Below are 20,755 nucleotides of genomic sequence, written 5' to 3'. Positions count from 1 at the left end.
CTTTAGAGCTTAATTTTCCTTACCGCTTGCTCTGACCAATTTGCAGTTCTTTGTGATAATGTTTAGACACCTTAATTAAAATGCAGCAAAATATTGGATGTTCTATATGGAAAATGCTGATACTTTGGCTACACATACAAGAAATTCTGTATATATTTTTATTCATTTAAAAATTTTTCTTGCCACATTGTGTTGCTATAGTTATCTGATGACCCAAAACATTTTTTTTTTTTTTTTTTTAAATATAAAAACCATCGGCCAAGCTTTTGTGATGTTTACTTTGGGCATGAGGATGCATTTTTCTTCTTACAGGAGTGAAAGGATTCTCGTTGGCCTGTGTTGTTTGTAATACTGAAACATAGCACGATATTCTTTTATCTCCGGGAACTTGGCTTCGTCATCTTGCCTGGGAAAATGAGTTTCTTCTCAACTGTCTCTTCCATAGAAGATCTTATTATCCTTTCATATTTCCAAGTACTTCCGTTCTTTTTTTCTTTCCCCACAGGAATAAGTGAGACGCATTTTAAGCGTGTGAAGGACACAAAATTGATATGACTTTTCATCATCATTACAAGCTAAAAGATTCTTTCTGTAAATACATAGACCAGGCTTGTTGAATGTTTATCAGTCGAAGAACATTCCATTTAACCTAACCCAAGGCAAAATACAGTTAGAAAATACACTTTGTACCCGAAGAGGTCTGTTTGAAAGTATTGCCTACGTACCCAGTCATTTATTATATGTACTTAGTCCACAGAAATGCTGGAGCCCTCTCATGTAAATACATGTTTCATGCACTTTAATGAATTACTGTTAACAGATTCATACCATGTCTTGTGGAATGTATGCTCTAAATCCTTACTGTGGTGCTGAGTGCGCTGGCTTGGCCTGAACGTTGCCGGAAAATGAAAAGCGTTTACGTTCTTAGAGCGCATGACCGCGTTGAGATGAAGAGTCCCATTTAAGTCGAACACGCTGAGATACTCTTTGGTTTATCAATCCCCAATCCAGAAAACCCACGTTGGAAAATCTCAGTAAGTTAGGCATGTAAGCTACCTCTTAATTTACAACGGTTTTAGGAAATAATGTTTTCACGTGGTTGACGGTACATGGCGGATATGGTTCGGACCATTTTTGTTTTATCCTCCTTGCACAGGCTCGGTTTCAGTAGGAGATGAACTAGGCGACTGGGACTTCTGTTGGGAGGTGGGCTTGGCAAAACTCTCCCGTACCAAGTTGGCATTTGATACGTAACACATAGGAATATGGTGAAGTAGAAAACGCAGAGTTCCACGTTTTACCTTTTGGAGGGTGAGGGGCAGGGAAGATACTGAATGTTCTACGTGAATGTGGAGAGACCTAGCACACGTATCAGCACAGGTAGCCAGCTGGGTTTTACGACAGTAGGCCGTTCACTAGGGGCACTCGCTGCTCCCCTGCTCGCCCGCAGCACCCCACATCCCCGGCTGCCCGGCTTCAGGGGGAACTGCGTGAGTAGTCGCGACCAGAGGGCAGTGCGCAGACATGACGTGTGTCACTTCCGTGCCAAAGCGTTTGAGAGCCAGTGTGAGACCCTCCGGCCGCCCCCTTCCTCTGCCGCCGCGAACCCGAAAGTCACACGCTGAGAGGCCGGCACCATGAGACGGAGGAGAGCCCAGCCATGCCACAGCCGACCAGAAGCGGAACAAAAAGTCCAAGGGCAGCCGGTGGGATTCGGGGATTTGTCTGATAAGTGTAGTTGCGGCTGGCCTCACGCGACAGGTGCTGACCTGATTTTCACGTTTATGGCGGATGGGAAGGTTTTCAGGGGAATCCATCTTAATGATAAATAGGCCACACGGCGCCCTTCCCGTTTCATTTTCCCTGGAGATGATGATGCTGTAGCCCTTTGATTCTTAGCCCTTTCTTAGCTGACGTATCTGAACTTTTCTGTGATGAACAACCGGAAACCAAGAGACAACCAAGAGAAGGCCAGTTTTGAAGCAGCGCAACTGGCGACCCCTTCTTCCCAGCCCCCAGTGTGAAAAGAAGCCTGGTTTTGTTCAGTGCTGTGTCTCCGGTGCCTAGAACAGTGCCTGGCAAAGCCATGCGTTTGCGCCCTCCTGATATTTGTTGAGTGAATGCTGTCCTGTGAAAAAAGATAATGAAGTGCTGCTCGTGTTGGTATGAATTTTGAGACTCTGAGGTTGGTCTGCTTCCCCAGGTGGGCCCTCGAGTCACAGCTGATCATTCTTTCATCGGTGCCTGTGCTGTTGGTGTTGACCAGTTCAGCCCTCTGGCTTGATCGTTGGGTTGCTTCCATTCTTGGTGCGTATTCTTACCTGGACTGGAAACTCAAACCACCCTATGCTCTCATTTATAAGCCCCGAGCAGTGCTTGATTCCTGCATGTTCGTTTCATCCTAAAGGAAACTCTTCTCCGAAACGAGCTGAAAGAAATGTCAAGCATGTGAAACCTCATTTTCCTAAATCAACTTCTCATGCGTGTGGTCTTAGCCACCCATGATGCCTCACCATTGGCCAGCAGATCCCTAAAACTCGGGCTTTAACACATTGATTTGACAGCGGCTTCCAGGTCCTTCCTTCTCTTCCGCAAGTCTGTTGTCCGGTAACGTTCATTAGGGTGAGTCCAGGGAAAGAAAGGGAAAGAGACCCCAGAAGGAGATGTATGTTTAGCCTTTGTTGTTCAACCTGGGTTCTTCACAGATATCCCTGAGCCGTTCATATAGGCAGGTATTTTTAACATCAGAGCCGCCAGAACTAGAAGTTGACCATCCTGTCCTGGAGATACTCTCTGAGGAACAGTTCTGCAGCCAGAGAGCCGTGTGTAGGCCTGTGTGTGGGAACCGAAGATGATGGCGTAGAGGCTGAAGGGCCGGAGAAGTACAGACACAGAGACTGTTTTAGGTTGGCTTAGAGAAAACTTAGGAGGTAGAGGTGGGGTGGGTGGGAGGCTTGGTTTTCATTGACCTTACCGGCCCGGGGCAGATAGGCGTCAGGTGGAGCAGGAGTAGAGGGGCCTGCAGAGGAAGCGCTTAGGTACTGTGGTCCGCGTGCCCAGCCTTTTCACCTCTTAGCACCCCTTATATTCTCTTCTCTCTCGGTGAATTAAAAGCTGTTGCCCATCATGCAAAGTGCGTTTATGAAGCAGTAATTAGCTTTCCCATGTTTTATTAATCACATCTATGACTGCCAATCAGAGCTTCTGATCAGCAGGAGATAGCCGATGTGACCATACTGAGTTGCTGTAATTCTAGCCCAGAGCAAAGAAACTTGATGTCTCTGTCAGTCTGCGCAGCCTTATCAGGGGTAAATTCCTGTTTGGCCTACTGAAATGCTGGAATAGCTTGAAGATCTTCATCATATCCTTGTGGACCCTCGAGGGGCTCTGTTTGGGAAGGATTTCCATCCAGGAGACTGGCACAACCGGGGTCTAGGGCCTGTGGGAGGTGAGGGAAGTATGGGCCACACGGAGTGCATTTGTTTACTTTGCTTGTTCACGGGGGCCTGAGCATAAGAATTTCTGATTTGCAGGTATGGCTGGCTTAGCCGCAAGTTCTCAAGTGTTTGTATTACTGTAATTCTTTATCAGCTGGAATATTTATTTTCACCTTTTTGTTTGTTTGGTTTTCTCCTTTGTAATTCTTAGCTTGGTGTGAAAATTGCTAAAGCGGTTGCCTGCCACAACTTTGTAAAAGCCAAACGGGATGCTGAAAATTCACAGGTTGCTCGAAAAAAGAAGAAGCTTGCCTGGGGGTGAGTTTAAGATTTTTACTAGTAATTCTAATAACTTCATAGGAATTACAGAAATCCTGGGATCCGTTGTGTGAATCCAGTTTGTGTGTGATTGTTCACTCATTTTAGTCCTTGTGTCTTTGCTGCACGTTTATCAGATTATAAACACGGCATTTCTTCATCCCTTTTCATATTTAGTTTGTCATCAGTGGAGTATGCGAAAATGTTTCGGTTTATTTTACTTTGGCACCGAGTAAGCGTGTTTAGGAAAGTGTTTAGAAAGAAATTGAGATTTTTATGTTTTCTATTTTAGGTTTGAAGCAAAGAAGAGATGGGAAACCAAGAGCAACATGGGATATATGTAGCTTGCCAGCGTTCCTCAAGGCATTTGAGTCTTCACTTGGGCTTTTCTTTGAGTCTTCAGCTGCTCAATTGACTGAGAAGATACTCCTGCCGATGTTAACTGTGTCAGGGAACTGCCAGAAGCCAGAAACATAAGCGTAAAATGTGGGGTTTGGTTATTAAACCTTTTTAGTCTTTTTCTAGAGAGTTCATTCTGTTGACACGAATGAAGCGGAGCATTCTGTTATTTGTGCACGAAATCGAAGTATACGTACCAGGAAGAAAGATAGGATTTTGTTAATTATTGATTTATGTAACCCTCCAGCATAAAGTCAGTTTTGCTTCTCGACTGTTTGGTGTAGTCAGTGAGCTCCCCGTACTTCCTTATCTGTCCCCAGCGCACCTGTGCTTCGTCTGCAGTTGTGTTTGTAAGATTGGCGTTTGTTTACGAAGGATTAGTCGTAAGTGCGAGAACGTCTCAACCGATACTTTTACAGATGACTTGAATTATCTTAATATCATAAAAGTAATTGTTGGTTCTTTATTGGAGGGAATAGAGTTGATATTTCCCAATCAAATGATGAAAGCAATTGATTAATTTTTGTATACCTTGAGATAAAATACCATAATTTTAAGAAGGGCAGAAAGTAGTATTTGGAGGAGGATTTAACTTTAGCTCGGCCTGGAAATGTCCTCCTAAATATCTCTCTCAGCCTTGTTGTTCCTTAAATTGTGATACGGCTCTTAGGAGAGAAAATGGCACAACCGTACTAGCCAGTTACGACTACCTCCAGACGGTATAACTTGGAACCTTCCAGGAACATAGTTTGATTATTTTTACTCCTCTTCCCCATTCCTTCTTAAAAGGTTCGATGTGTTGGGGTGCCTGGGTGGCGCAGTCGGTTGAGCGTCCGACTTCAGCCAGGTCACGATCTCGCGGTCCGTGAGTTCGAGCCCCGCGTCGGGCTCTGGGCTGATGGCTCGGAGCCTGGAGCCTGTTTCCGATTCTGTGTCTCCCTCTCTCTCTGCCCCTCCCCCGTTCATGCTCTGTCTCTCTCTGTCCCAAAAATAAATAAATGTTGAAAAAAAAAAAATTTAAAAAAAAATAAATAAAATAAAAAAAATAAATAAAAATAAAAGGTTCGATGTGTTAATGAGGGTGAGGTGGATCGGTGCCGGGGGAAGTAGTTGTTCTTAGATGTGTGTTTCATAGGCCTTCCTAGAGGGGCTTTGAGAAATCCTGTAAGAAGCTGGCAAATAGGCCTGGACGTTGGCTGGTTTGGCCCCTCCCTGCCCAGCGCTTAGAAGAGGGAAGAATTGCCCATCGCAGCTTTCGGCCGTTCACCTGCCTTCCTCAGCCTCCGCCAGAGGTTTTCTAGCTGTCTGGTGTAAACTTCCTCGGGGTTGAGAATATAAATTCAGGAACACAGAAAATGAGTCATGATGATCGTTTCATTATTATTACTTTGTTATTTTTAGACTTACAGTAGCAACAAAATTTTCATAACTTATGGTAGCATGTTTAATGTTTTTTCTGTGTTCTAGAATAAGTCAATAACCAGTTGGTATTTAAGAGAATAAAAATCCTATCTTGCTTCCACTTCGGTGAGAAAAGCCAGTATGGAAAAAGCAAGATTTTAGGAGGTTGTGTTTCTGCTTACAGAATTCATCATGAAAAGGTGTCTAGCCCAAATACTGGAAAATCTTACGTTTTATGATTTAATATCTCCTGTTGCGTTTACCCACGACATTACATTTCAAACTCCTAATAGGTGAATACAGGCTGACGGTATGGGAATCTTTTCCCTAAAATAATCCATCATGGGGGACGTGCCATTACACGGTTCGGTGTTTTGTCTGAAACAGGAAGAAGCTGTTGTTGGGCAGGCGGGTGAGGTAGACGTTTGGGCACACCGGGCCCGGAGACAGCATCTCCCTGCAGCCTCTGCCTCATTTTCCTTCTCCTGTGTCCCCTTCTTGAGAGCATTTAGTGACCCTTGCAGGCATGTTTTTACCTCTGCTCATGCTGAGGCCTTGCCGGAGTGGCCTCTCTGGGGGCCGATCAGGGAGCCTGTGACCCGAAGTCCAGCCATTGCAGCCCTTCTTCAGCCTGTCCCTCGCTGACAATTGCCCTGCCCCACCCTGCCCCGGGGCTCGGACACACACGGAGCATTTGAACCCGGTGAAGGCACCTTGGTGGAATCGGATGTAGCAGCGGACTCATTCAATGAGGGGAGCCGCATCTCATAAGTCTCCATTTTTGGGGGGACCAGGTTTGTGAAAAGCTCTAAAATGTGGTACAGCAGGTGGAGTGGGGGTAAGAGAGGGGTTCGGGGGAGAGGAAGGGGCTGGGTGTCTTTGATTGACCCTGCTGACATGTCATTTGGGACCAGTTTTATTTTACCAGCTTTAATTTGAATTAGACATTTTGCTCAGTAAAGCAATAAAATGGGAACATTATTCTTAGAGCACCCATGTTGCCCAAAAAGCATAGTCATTTGTCTTCTCCATCTGTCCACAGTGAAATGAGGATTCTTTTTGGATCAGTAATAACTTCAGTTCCTGAAGCTTCAGCATGTGCGTTTACTACTGCTCGAGTGCCTGAATTAGATGAGGGGTGTAAACGTCAGTTATTGTTAACCGAGATTAATATGTTTCAAGTCGTTGGTATGGCATTAACGTAACTATGATTTACTGTTTAAGTACTTCAGGCTAAAACAACTTACTAAGGAACAGTAATTTTGAGTTTTATAGCGCTGGTTCTGAGAAGTAAAGTTGGTAGTGTGTTCTTGTTGGGAGCCCTCAGGATGTTTCTGATTTTCAGCAGAACATTCTATTTCTTTCACCAAAAGGAGAGTTTGGATGTATAATCTCAGGTTTGCTATAATTAGTTCTGATGACAGAGTTAAATACCTTGGCCAAAACTGTAAATCACTAGTTAAACAGGTTTCTGCAACTGATCATAAATCTCAAACTCCGTATTTTAAGCACACTTGTTTTTTTTTTTGTTTTTTTTTTTAGAGAGACAGCTATGGGAGGGGCAGGCCAGGGGTGGGAATAAAATGTTATCTGAACTTTGAGTAACAGCCTAGAACCTCACATTTAAGATCTACTGATTTCCCTGATACCTTTGGTCTAAAATGCTCTCTTTTCAGTATTTTAATAACATAGCTTATTGTTTACGCTAAGACAAGTTTGAGTTTAATTCTTAAAATATGAAAGTTAATTTTCAAAATGTCCAAATTTCTGTTTGTTAGGTAAAGATACCACTGTTTTAGAAATGTTATGTCCTGCTAACCTATAAAAAGTACCGTATGAGGTTGATATTTGAGTAAGATGCCAATTGTGTGTGTGTTTTTTTATGAGATAAGGGCTTGGGGGAAACAAGGTAATGTTATGTCAGACCTCATTTTGGAAAATTAGCTTCGTGAAACCCAGTAGTCAAATTCAGAACCAAGTGAAACAATTCAAGTTTTTCCATGTTGGCAGAAGTTGCTTTTATTTTTAGTATCTGGCAGAGCAACAAATGCTTTGCATGTCAATTTAATATTTTTTCAAGCCAACTGTTTATTCATTGGCTTAAAATTTACACTCTACTAAAAGTCTTAGTCTTGACTTTCATGAAACAAATAGTAATATTTGGACAAAATATGTACACGAAAATCTTTTTCCAAAACCAAATGTAGATTGGTATTTGTGGCATCAGGGCCTTTTAACATGGTAATGGATCTGAAAGCACTTTGAAAGTCTAAAGCAGTAGAAACCCAGGGCAATGAATTTCAAGGAATTAATTTTTGTTATGAAGTAATCAGAGCATCTTTCTAGGTTTTCAGATTTAAATTAGTGAGAGCCTTTCTGCCAGAAAGTGGAATATATGTTAGAGTAAATTTCAACGAACTGTCAAACGATTGCTTTATCGGCATGTATCTATTCATGACCTCTGTAGCATACTGAGACAATAAGACCTATTTTCCATTTTTGAGGTTGGGATGTTCTCTATAGATTTTGATAAAATGAGCAGAACTGCATTCTTTAGTCTTTATTATTTTATCCTCCTTCCATACTACTCACCTTGAAAGAAACACGCACACACGCACGCACTCTCCGCGTTGAGCTGTCCTCCGCATCGAGACTCGGCGTGAAAGGGATTTGTGACTCCCGTCAAGAACGTGGCAGTCAGTATATAGCCAATCTAGACGGCCATGGAGAGACTGAGAAAGGAGCCCCCAACCCATTGTGCGCCAGTGTTAAAACGAAGCGTGTTGCTTCTTCAACAGTTTCTCCTTCTGAGTAGAAGGAGATAAGTGTTCGTTTTGCTAGCATTTCTTCAAATACAGTGGTGCCTTCAGAGTAGCTTCCTGCCACACTGGCCCCTGCGGTCTTGATCCCCGGAACACTACTACAGGCCTTCGGGGAGACTCTCCGTTAAATGCCATGAAGTCTGCAGTGTTTTCAGACGTGCTTGTAAAATGAAGAATTAGCTGCGGGATCCTTCTCTTCCTATTAGCGTTAGTAGCCGCTTTTTAGATTTGTTAGAAAAGGCATAAAAATGTTCCTTATTGAGATGACGTTTTTAAAACATTGAATTTAGGTACCTGCCTTTTATGTCCAGAACAGGTTTCTGAAGGAGGTGCAGAATGAAAGGGGTTGGAAGGAGAGCAGAGGGTGGTGCCCAAGAAAAGCCTTGGCTCCTGGGTGCTCCTAGGCCCGGTTTGCCTTGTGCCTACTCCCTGGCATTGCTCTAGAAGCCCCGGCCCGAACCTCCTCCGGGGGCCGTGGGCTGCCTCTTGCTGAATTGCTGCAGGGGGCCTGCTGTGTGACAGGTATGGAATGAGGTAATCTTTTCCCACCTCTAATTTCTGAAGGGTGTGTCTGTCCAGTTATTACTTGTTCATTGAACTTAAAGGTTTAGAAACCAACAGCTACAGTACAAGCTGTAATTACTGATGTCTGTTTCATATTCATCTGTAAGCTCTGGCATCTGATCAAGAAGTTAATATATCACTTCATCTTCAGGCCGAATGTGCCTCAGCTATAAACATTTTATGGTTTGACGGATAGTGTATAATTATGACTGCCCAGAATACAGAGTTTTCATTTGTAATGTGGTAATACTAGAAGAAGTAATTATGAATGTCACAGGAGTAGTGAAACAATGAAGCCTTCCATTGCTGTGAATTCCTCCCTACATAATATCTAAGAAACATTTACTGAATACCTACCGTATGCCAGATAGCACGCTACCTCTTGTGGCTGCAAAGAGGAATAAGCACAGTCTGATGGGAAGTATTTGTAACCCATGTTTTAGACAACTTGATTTTTACCAAAGCCTGTGGCTTTTTCTTTGCCAAATGCAAAGGAATGATCTACATGTGATAAGTAACCTGAACTTAAAAGTTTGGTCCCATGGGTGGGCACGCTTTGCCTCTAGGAAGGAGTTTCCTGGAGGGCAGCTAGCTAGGGCTCTCTCGCCAGCCTAGTGACTGATCCACACGTGCCCACCTCACGGCGAGTGGTGTTGACCCCTGAGTTTCACTGTTTCCTAGACTCGCTACAAAGGTGAGGGTCATCGACGGAGTCAGGCTCGGGAACGCATGCAGCTGTTTTTGCCCAGTACTTGGTAATTTTAAGCTTTATGTTTTTCTGACATCGCATCAACACGTCCTTTATGTTAGAACGGCTGCGCCCTAGTGTCTGCCCGCGTTAGGGCGACGTCAACTACTGCAAGGAATATGCCCCCCAAATAAGATGACTCAGCACGGTAGAGGTTTATTTCTTGCTCGTGGGACAAAGGAGGCTTCTGCCCCACGTAGGCCTTGAGAGAGCCAGGCTGACGGCAGCTCTGCCACCTTCTCGACCTAGGAACCCTGGTGTCCCCGTCTCAAGCTGGAAGGGAAACGAACGCGGGAGAGCGAGCACTCGCGGGGAGTTCGGGGCCCGGCCTGGAAGCGGAACACGTCACTTCTCACTCTGCACTGGCTGCAGCTTCCTTAAGCCACCACGCCTAACTGCAAGGGAGGCAGTGACATGCAGACCGCCGTTTCTCAAGAAGAGGACACCTCTTTTAGTAGATACTCAGCAGCGTCTGCCACGCTGCCTCAGTCACAAATGACCCCGACTTGGCGTGGTAACTAAGTTCCGCGGAGGCGTGACGTTGACTAGCACCAGCTGCTCTCTGTGATTCCAGGTAGGCATTTTCACTTGGATGTGTTAACAGAGCTGATCAAAATAGCCAGTCAGCTACCAGGTGATGTGCGTGGCAGAGGTCCCAAGGATGGACCATGATGTAGAAGTGCTGGAGTAGAATTATGTGCTCGGAGAGGCTCACACGAGGATGTTGCCACCTGCGGAGAGTCAGTCGAGGCTTCGTGGCCGAGGCGATGTGCGGCGGAAGTCGTAAAGGGTACCTGGGACCGTACCCGGGAGACACCGTTGAAGCGTGAGCACCCCGGGCAGGAGGAGCCGCGAGGCACACCGGAGGCTCCCCGGGGAGTTGAGCAGGGGGTGGGGGGTAGCGTGGAGTTTGGAGGTCAAGCAGCTGTGTGACGACACTAGAGAGGGTGGCTGGAACGCGCTTGCCCAGCTTGTGAGACACGCTAGAAAGTTTGGACTGAGTCTCAGGAGCGAGGGGACATGCACACGTACTAAGCGAGCGAGAAATAGGCCAACTCACCTATGAGGAAATGGTGGGTTGGAAGGTCAAACAAGGTAGGCCGGTTAGGTGGTCTCTGTAGCCCAGGGAAGAGATGAGAACCTAATCCAGGGCTGTGGGAATGGACAGCGTGAATCCCGGAGGTGTTCGGGCAGCAGACTTGATAAGACAGGGTGACCACGTGGGGTGGGCGGGGCGTGGGGAGGGGTGGGTGCCTCTGGATGGCCGTGTGGCGTGAGGAAGTTAATGTAGGTCATTTTTAGCAACTTACTCCCATTTAGTCTTGCCAAATCTGACATCTGGTAGTAAGTCACCTTCAGCGGTGTAGGTGGTGGAATTTCACTGTGTCGGGGTGCCTGTGGATACCTCTGAGCCATCAGCAAGGACCCAGTGCGGGGAGGGCTGTTAGAGTCAACATCAGAGGGCCCCGGGTATCGTGGCCAAATCCAAGATCAAGGCATGATCACAATAGACGGTGACTTTGTTCCAGTTTTCCTAGCAGTGATGTCTCCTATGTCTCATGGAAGTTCTTTTTAAAGGTGTGTGCTTCTGGAAAAAACCTGTAAGGGAGGGAGTGACATTGGCATGGAAGGGAAAGAGCCAGTAGAGCCTTGGCTCTGTGAACCACCCCCACCCCGCCCTTGCAGCAAAGGAGCCGGCCTCTCCTGCCCTCATGTCGGTCAATCAGGGTCTATGGGGCAGAGGGGCATTACTTCCCGGGGCAAGGTGGCCTCCCTCAGTGGTGGGCAATTCTCCAGAAAGGGGGACCTGTTAGCAGCCTAAACAGCAGCTGGGGATGGACACACTGACCCAGTAAAGGGGAGATACGAGGAATGTGAATATGTGTGTGGGTATGTGCACAGACCATCGTGGGCGGGGCTTTCGGCCCAGGTCTGTCCAAGGGAGACCCTTCGGACAAGCAGTGTGGGGTGTTGGACTTGAGGTCAGAGGATGTTAATAATCCACACCTTGCCCGTGACCTGAGTGAATGAGAATTGATGGTGCTGATAGGACTGATAGGATTTCAAATCCAGCAGGCTTCCATGTAGCACTAAGTGTTGGGAGTATTGATTTCAAGAATAAGTTAAACCCTTTAATAACCGTCTCTGAGATACTATGTAAATTAGTGAGCTGTTTAAAGATTAAAAAAAAAACAAAAACACCACCACCTCATGATCACCCACAACTGTGCATAGAGCAGGGGTTTGGACAGTGGAAGAGGAGTAAAAATGGAAACCACCTACTATATGTACTTAAATGTGTAGATAAATCGATAACTACAGATAGATAAATAAATACAGATATAAACCGAGAGAGGAGTAACTTCCAAAACAAGTTCTCTGGAACCTCAACCGATTAAAAAAACAGGTTTCTGTGGTCCAATAGGGGTTTCTGTGGCCAAATATGTTTGGGAAACTTTGCATGCTGTCACTGTGACCTTGAAAGCGCCCATCATCAGCATATCAAAGGCTCTTATCACAATGCTGATTAAATTTGTTTTAAAATATGGATTTTTTTTTTTGTCAGTTACCATTTGTTAACAATTCACATATTTAGTTGCAACCCTCTGGGAAACATAATCTAACTGTACAATAACTATGGAATAGTAACATTTTAGACCCACAGGTCTCTTGCTCTGGAAACTTTGGGAAGAGGCTAGGCTGTATGTATTTTCCATTCTGTGTTTGTACTGAACTCCTGTCCCCATCTAGTAGGACCCATCCTTTATTTGAGGCTCACCTTAAATTCTCATACTCCCAAGTTTTCCTTGACATCTCCCTCCAAGGCATGGAAATCACATCCTTGGAACCCTCGTGTAGATTTCTGAGTCCAATCCAGACCTACCGAATGAGCGTGGTTTGGATCTTTTGTTTTAAAGCTCTCAGGTGATTCTCATGCAGCTAGCTGGGTACAGGACTGCAGGCCAACATTTTAGGTGGATGAAAGGGTGGGTGGTTGGGTGAATATATACATACCTGGTCCTTCCAGTTGAACCATTTGAAATCCTGTCTCCTTAAATATTCATGACTGATTGAGAACATAAACCTTGGAACCGTTGTTCCAAGGAACTCATCTACTGACTGTTTTTAAAAACTCTTTGAGAATGCAGGGTTGTATTGCTCTGCTTTAGAGAAATGCCTTAATCATATATCACAGGCAAGTCTCGCAGGTTGAGAAGCTAACATGTTCTCATTACATACAGTGCTGTTGGAAACCAAACACACATTATACTTGTGTTATAGACAAGGAAATTGAGATGCCGGGAGCTTTAAGAGAGAACACTAAAACCATACCGGCAGCATAAAAAAAAGGTCAGGATGAGACCCAGGCCAGGCCTTTGCTCTGTCTCCCTCTTCCAGTGTTTCTCAAAGTGTGAGCCATGCACCATCTGCAGGCAGAAGCATCGCTTGTTAAACATGCAAATTCCGAGGTCCTGCTCTGGAGTTGGGGCCTGGGATGCTGCATTTTAATAAGCTGCCTGTGATTAATGCATACTAACACTGAAGGATCATCGTCTTGGAGTAGCACCTCCTTGCTCCACAGGGAAGCAGGAACGGGAAAGGAAAACAAGCCACTGAAACTTGCACACGCCTTATCACAAACCGTAGGGAGGGGAGGTGTACTATGTAGTTTAAATACTGAGTCTAATTCCATTAATATAAGTGGCCATATCCCCCCACTTGGCTGGCTCTACTCAGTAAACCACTTTTCATTTTCAAAAAAAAAAAAAAAAAAAAAAGGTACTGGAAGAAAAGGTTCCGTGTCAAAGAACTCAATTGGAATCCTTGCTTGGTACTTGCGTCCTTGCCAACAATGCTCAAAAATAAAAAAGAAAACGAAAATCCAAAGTCCCTGAACATAAAAGTTCCATTCCCCATGGTGGAGGGCTTAATTAAAGTCCTCAGATGTTTCTCTGCACCTTGGAAGGCATTTTTATGAAATCCACAAATTACCAGAAGTGGCTCCAACAATTCTTGAGGTCGAAAGCTGTGTAAATTGGGCAGCTCCATCAGGAACAAGCTGCCTTCATCTGGATTCAGTGTCCTGGTTCCTTACCTCTAGCCTCGTGGCTGTAAGGACCACTCAGGGCTGGTGGCACTAGAGTGTTCTCCAAAGTTAAGGGCATGTAACAGAACCTGGAAGAAATAGATCCCCCCCCCCCCATTTTCTTTCCCGATTCTTCCAATAAATATGTATTGAGGACTTGGGATGTTCCAGGTACTATCGTAAGCTCTGAGGCTATGGCCCTGAAACAAACAAACATACAAACAAACAATTCTGAAGTTCATGGATCTCACATTCTAGAGGGAAGGGCAGATAGTAATTTAATTGTATAACATCACAATGGTCCCCAGAGTGGGGTCCCTGACCAGGAGCACCTGGGAAATGTAGAAATGGCAAGTTCTCAAATCCCAGGTCAGACCCGAGCCAGAAACTGTTTTAACAAACCCTCCAGGTGATTCTGATGCACACTCACATCTGAGAGCCTCTGTGCTCTCAAATGGTGAGAAGCTATGGAGAAAAAGAGCGTCCAGAGAGGGTCACGCTGATCCCCGCAAATGTTCAAAGAGTGAAGGGGTCCTACACTGGGCTCTGGAGCAACCCAGATTCACATTCCAGTTCTGCCACGATGAATTGTATAACCTCAAGCGGGTTACTTAATCTCTCTGCATCTTGGGTTCTCCTTCTGAAAAATGGAGATAATAGTACCCATCTGATAGGGCAGCGAGGATTAAAGGAATTAATGAATATGAAAGTACCGAGATCCCAACACATGGCAAATCATAGCCATGTGGGGGGACAGTTCTCCAGGGTCTCTTGCATTTCTGCACATCTTGCAAGCAAGGCAGTGGGCTGCCCTTTGTTCCAAACTATCTTTGCAAGGGTGTTTGTATATAAACAGCCTTGGAAGATTGAGATAGTGCCTCCCTCTGGGGCAAAGAGCAGCCGTGTTTACTGTCCAGTATAATAAAGCAAACATCTCCCTCTGGAGCTAAGGCAGCCATGCTTACTCCCATTGTAAGAGAGTCAGTTGCCTGAGCTCAGAGTTCCTCTCCTTTAATGAGAGGCACGTGGCGAGCAGGTGGCATTTGGGCCTCTCCGTATCACATTGTGGAAATCGGGACAAACAATGCTGAGACCATGGCTGCTGCTCGTGAGAAACAAATTGTCCCTTTGTCTCTGAATCTAGCCACTTCTAATGTCCAGGAATGTAATGTCTCCCACCAGCAGCCACAAAACAGTGTCAGGCTAACTTGCTACCTTGAAGGAGGGTGAAATCTCTGCTCCCACACAGTTCTTGATGATATTGTGTCCAGGCTTCTGTAAGCGTGTGTTGCTCTTACTGTTATTACTCCCCACTGTGTGCCAATTTTCTGGAAGAAATAGAAATGTGACTGGTGGCTCCAGACTTCAAAGAGTTTCCCAGTGACCCAAAGAGGTTAAATATTTACCTAGGGGCGCCTGGGTGGCTCAGTCGGTGGAGCGTCCGACTCCGGCTCAGGTCATGATTTCAGTTTGTGAGTTCGAGCCCCACGTCGGGCTCTGTGCTGACAGCTCCGAGCCTGCAGCCTGCTTTGGATTCTGTGCCTCCCACTCTCTGCCCCTCCCCTGTCTCTCTCGGTCTCTAAAAGATGAATAAACATTAAAAAAATTTTTTTAATTTAAATATTTACATAAAGTTGACATGAAGGACAGTGAAGCTTGGGTTTGAATGTAGGCTCTGGGTTCTGACTAGATATGGGAACTCTCTAAGCCTCGGTATCTTATTTGGAAGGTGATGTTAATCAGAATGCTTACCTTGTGACGCTAGGGACACTAAGATCATGCATGTAGAGAATTTAGCAGAAGACCTGGCATGCAGTAAACACTTACCATTAGCTGGTACTACTGTATTTATTTTGTGGATAGAATACGATCAGGGCATTTTCTGTGCTTTCCCTGGATCTTTAGGGAGATAAGACCCCTATTCTGTTCTGTAATGCAGGCAGAAGCTGCTTTATGTGGAACTAACCAAACCCCAACTCGATATATCTCTGGATTCTGTCCAAAGAAATCCCCAAAGCTAAGTTCCTATAGGTGAGTTGGACAAAGAACTGGCTTTGGAGTCAAAAGACTCTCAGTTTGTATTTATAATTTATATCATATACTAAATATGATAATATAATAATTTGAAGTTTGTATGGTTGGTTGTGAAGATTATATTAATGTGCAAAAATCTCTTAGCACATAATACGTGTTCAACTAATGTTAGTCCCCTAGGCCTCAACACCATGCTTTAATGGACTGTTCTCCTTTCATGACTGTATCCCTAGGACCCTTCACAACGCCAGGTACACAGCAGGTGTTCGATAAATATTTGTTGACTGAATTCATGAGCAAAACTACTAATGAGTTAACAAATTATTATTTTCTTTTATCTCCTTTGGAAACATTTCTTCTTTAATGGGCCATCGCTATATTTGTCTGAAACCACAGGATTCTTGACAAATCTCCTTATTCTCTCATTTTCTCCTCTGCCGCTGGTTTTTAACCTTCTAGACTTATAGACAGACCCTCTCTCTGAACGGATATACATGTAAACATACACACTGCATTTTGACATGGTTCCAATGGTTCACGGCCCTCTTAAACTCTTCCCATCTAGAGGACCCTGCTTAAACACTCCTGTGCTAGGGTACCCAGCCCACTAAGGTGGCTATGAAATCACATCCTGTCCCAAATCAGCAAGCTATCATGCACAGTGCACATCACAGTGGCCATTTCCTCTCTCTTGTCAAGGCCACAGAAGACTGACTTCCAATCTACTTGTGATTTAGGGGTTGCAAAGAGTTAAAGCGATTCAGGTCATTTGGGTTTCTTACAATAGACTTGTGGTTTTTGAGCTAAGCTAATGGAAATGTTATTTTCTAAAAATAAGTAATTCAGTCTTACTGATCATGCTTATAATCCTGAAAATTCTAAACATACTTTCTATAACCATATTTCTTCTCCCCCTGCATTCTCAGTTGTGGATTCTCTGCATCCAATGGTCAAAGAATAACCAAGCTTCTCTTGGCCCTTAGGGAACTGAGCAGTCAAGACCCTTCTGGAAGCAGAAAGGAGGATAAGGCAAGACTTTCTCAAACTAAATCATGTCAAGTGCCTTGCTTGACCTCAGAAAAATACTTAACCAGGGTTGGTAATTGATTGACAGGGGAATTCAAAGGGGAAAATGGGGAATGTATGAAAACACTTAAGTAGAACTGCCCAAAGGAAGAACCTGAAAAGTTCAGCCATAGATTTTCTGAGAAGATGAAAGTATAGGTATTAGCGTATTCAAGAATTAGGCAGAGAGTTTTCCCCATTTGGAAACTAAAAAAGGAATGATCTGCTGCCCAAGACAAAGAAGAAAATGATTTGGGCCCAGAGGGAACTGTCACTCACATATACGCTGTCCAGGGGGCTGTAGAAGGATTATAGCCGCCATTTTGGCTTCTCTAGAGTGAAGCAGCAAAACAATGTCTAGTGGTTGCTAGGCAACCATTAGCCCATCGCTGCCCTTTTCCATTAAACATCATCTGCCTTCTTAGATTGTTTTAATTTATTTTTTTAAACAGAAAGGTAATGCAACAGAGAATTACCAGTGTGACCTAACAATAAAAGTGCCTTTGAGGTGAAGGCTTTGCAAAGATTAGATCACTCTTGGGTGAGATGTTAAAGATAGTGACAGTGGACTGAAACCTCTTTCCCCTCAAATTCCACTGTTTGACCTCATGTTTCCTGATGCCAAAATAGCAACACTGGAGACATAATGATAATCTCAGAACATTGTAAAACTGAAGACCAAAAATTTTTATATTGATCCAGTTTTTGACCTACCCCAAGCTAGTACTTGTCCTAAAGCAAGTCTCTCTATCAGCAAAGAATGGTTGTCAGAGGTGGTGAAATGAAGTTCTGGGTCTGAGCAGAGTTGCGGACAGCTAAAATCACATTATTCATAGTCCCTGAGCATAGATACATGGAAATAACACCTGTGTATGTAAGGGACACTTTCCGGGACATCAAAATAAGAAGTACCTAGAAGGAGAAAATATGAGTCTTTACTCAAAACCCATTTGCATGCAAGGTTTAGAGCTACATTAATGACTTTTACAAGAGGAGGAGGAGGTACCCAGCAAAAGGGTGTGAAATCAGGATTAGGAAAGAGCTACTGCTAACCTGTCGTGCACCATGAACACACATGTGTTTTTAAATTCCAGTGGGTCCACTGTCTGCCTCAGAGGACCTACCTAGGAAAGGATTCGGGGAAAGAGGATGGGTTGATTCCACGGACCGGGCTCAAATACTTAAAGGCACACAAATAGAGTTAGCTCTCTCAGTCCCACAAACACCCAAGATAAAGGAGATGGGAGCTCGTGTATGGCCTGGGAGAACCCGTTCCAAGCCTGTTTCTCCTGCTCACCAGTTGTATGGCCTTGGGCAACGCTCGTGTGTTATCTGTAAGTGAAGGTAGTAATATCCACTTCATCAGGGCTGTTACGAGAACCAAACAATATGGTGGATGGTGAATGACAGTTACCAGTGTTACCATTTATTGTTGCTATTACCATCCCCTGTGCTACTAATACGGTTCCTTTTTAGTGGAAAAAACAATGTTTCAGGTTGCCCCTTTCAGACAATTTTTTTCTTCCTCCAGGTTGCCTTGGGTATTCCAAATGCAGCTTCATCTGGGTAAGAAGAATATAGAAACATATATCCATAGTATTGCTCGGGACACTTTAACATTAAGGGATTCCATAGCCATCAGATACCTGGCCTGTGGAGTAATTGACTCCTTCAGACAAAGGCGCATGATGCCTGCCAAGCTGTGGGGCCCTGCATGACAGGTGTTGGTCTCATGCATGTGTGCTGAGATATAGCCACCACATTCTGACATGGAGCTAAGCACTTCCTATGCATTATCATTTAATTGTACAGCTCTGTAAAATAGAAACTATTATCCTTATTTTACACATATGGAAGCTTAAGTGAGGAGAAGTTATAGAACGTGCCAGGGCCAAACCATGGTAAATGGCAAAGCCAAAGCCCAAAGCCCTGCTGGTGCTGTATTGACACATGGCTATGGTCTTGACAAGGTGGGACATCTGGTGATAAGAGAAAAGAAGGCTTGTGCAAATCACACGCCCACACGGAATTTTTAAGTCTCCCATCTTCTTCTGAGAGGTCTATGAAGTACAGGACTGATGGCAGAACTGTAAGGATAACCTGAATTCCCATACGACCAACATGCACCTCCTTGTTCAGGTATTGGCTCGGAAATAACAGCTGACAGGAGACATTTCCATGGGATGTGCATTTTAGATTTGTGGTTGGCTAGGGGTAAAAAAGGGAGGTAGATGAATGAATAGTGATTAGGAAAAGTAGGAAAACTGGACTCACAGGAATTTGGTGTCTAGATCCAGCAAAATGAAGATAAATTCATTTATTTCTTTATTCATTCAACATGTATTCACTATTATGCGCCAGTGTATGCCAGGCACTGTATCATCCTAGCAAGTTAGTGGCTATCAACAGAAGATTCCAAAGTTCATATGGAGAGGCTAAAGGCCCAGAATGGCCAACATAATATTGAGGAAGAAGAACCAAGTTGGAGGACTGACATTGCCTGACTTCAAGACTTAACTATAAAGCTATAGTAATCAACACAGTGTGGTACTGGTCAAAGAATAGACAGATCAATGGAACAGAATAGAGAACCCGGATAAAAGACCCACATGGATATAGTCTACTGATCTTTGACAAAGGAGCAAAAGCAATCCAATGGAGGCAGGATGGTCTCTTCAACAAGAGTTCTGGAATAACTGGATATCCATTTGGGAAAAAGAAAAAAGGGTAATCCAAGCACAGACCTTACACCCTTCACAAAAATTAACTAAAAATGATCATAGACTTAAATTCAAAATGCAAAACTATAAAATTCCTAGACGATAACGCAGGAGAAAACCTAGGTGACCTTGGGTATGGCGATGCCATTAAAACATTTTTTTTCAGTGTTTATTTATTTTTGAGAGACAGAGACAGAACATGAGCTGGGGAGAGAAAGAGAGAGAGGGAGGCACAGAATCTGAAGCAGGCTCCAGGCTCTGAGCTGTCAACATGGAGCCCAATGCAGGGCTCGAACCCACGAACCAGGAGATCATGACCTGAGCTGAAGTCAGATGTTTAATGACTGAGCCACCCAGACGTGTCTCATGTGACACCATTTTAAATATAGCATCAGGCACGAACCACAAAAGAACTAATTGATAAGGTGGACTTTATTAAAATTAAAAACCTCTGGGGCGCCTGGGTGGCGCAGTCGGTTAAGCATCTGACTTCAGCCAGGTCACGATCTCGCAGTCCGTGAGTTCAAGCCCCGCGTCAGGCTCTGGGCTGATGGCTCAGAGCCTGGAGCCTGTTTCCGATTCTGTGTCTCCCTCTCTCTCTGCCCCTCCCCCGTTCATGCTCTGTCTCTCTGTCCCAAAAATAAATAAACGTTGAAAAAAAAAAATTAAAAAAAAAAAAAAAAAACCTCTGTTCTGAGAAAGACAATATCAAGAGAATTAGAAAACAAGCCATAAGTTGGGAGAAAATATTTTCAAAAGAGACATCTGATGAAAGACTCTTAACCAAAATATATAAAGAACTCTTAAAATTCAATGAGAAAAGAAATGAACTGATTAAAAAATAGGCCAGCAACACGTGGGTGGCTCAGTCAGTTAAGCAGCCAACTTTGGCTCACTTCATGATTTGATCTCACAGTTCGTGGGTTCGAGCCCCGCATCGGGCTCTGTGCTGATAGCTCAGAACCTGGAGCCTGCTTTGGATTCTGTGTCTCTCTGTCTCTCTGCCCCTCCCCTGCTTGTGATCTCTTTCTCAAAAATAAATAAACAACAACAAAATTTTTTTTAATAGGCCGAAATTCATTCTTTCTTTCTTTCTTTCTTTCTTTCTTTCTTTCTTTCTTTCTTTCTTTCCTTCCTTCCTTCCTTCCTTCCTTCCTTCC

General features: G+C 44.2%; 1 protein-coding gene across 1 annotated transcript in view; it reads left to right on the top strand.

The window, feature by feature from the left end:
- FAM204A (family with sequence similarity 204 member A) overlaps window positions 1-8,104 on the top strand; it is a 35,800-nt gene extending 27,696 nt beyond the window's left edge. Inside the window, exons 7-9 of the mRNA XM_025918070.2 lie at window positions 3,649-3,755; window positions 4,048-4,943; window positions 5,217-8,104. Of these exons, the coding sequence (XP_025773855.2) occupies window positions 3,649-3,755; window positions 4,048-4,099 (159 nt within the window). The 3' untranslated portion in view covers window positions 4,100-4,943; window positions 5,217-8,104. The remainder of the gene's footprint in view (window positions 1-3,648; window positions 3,756-4,047; window positions 4,944-5,216) is intronic.
- The last annotated feature ends 12,651 nt before the right edge of the window (window positions 8,105-20,755 follow it).

This window comes from Puma concolor, chromosome D2, assembly GCF_028749965.1.
Source record: "Puma concolor isolate L17-30 chromosome D2, mPumCon1.1.hap2, whole genome shotgun sequence".
Classification (NCBI taxonomy): domain Eukaryota; kingdom Metazoa; phylum Chordata; class Mammalia; order Carnivora; family Felidae; genus Puma; species Puma concolor.
The sequence above is the reverse complement of the archived record's forward strand: the minus strand, read 5'-3'. Positions and strand labels throughout refer to the sequence as shown.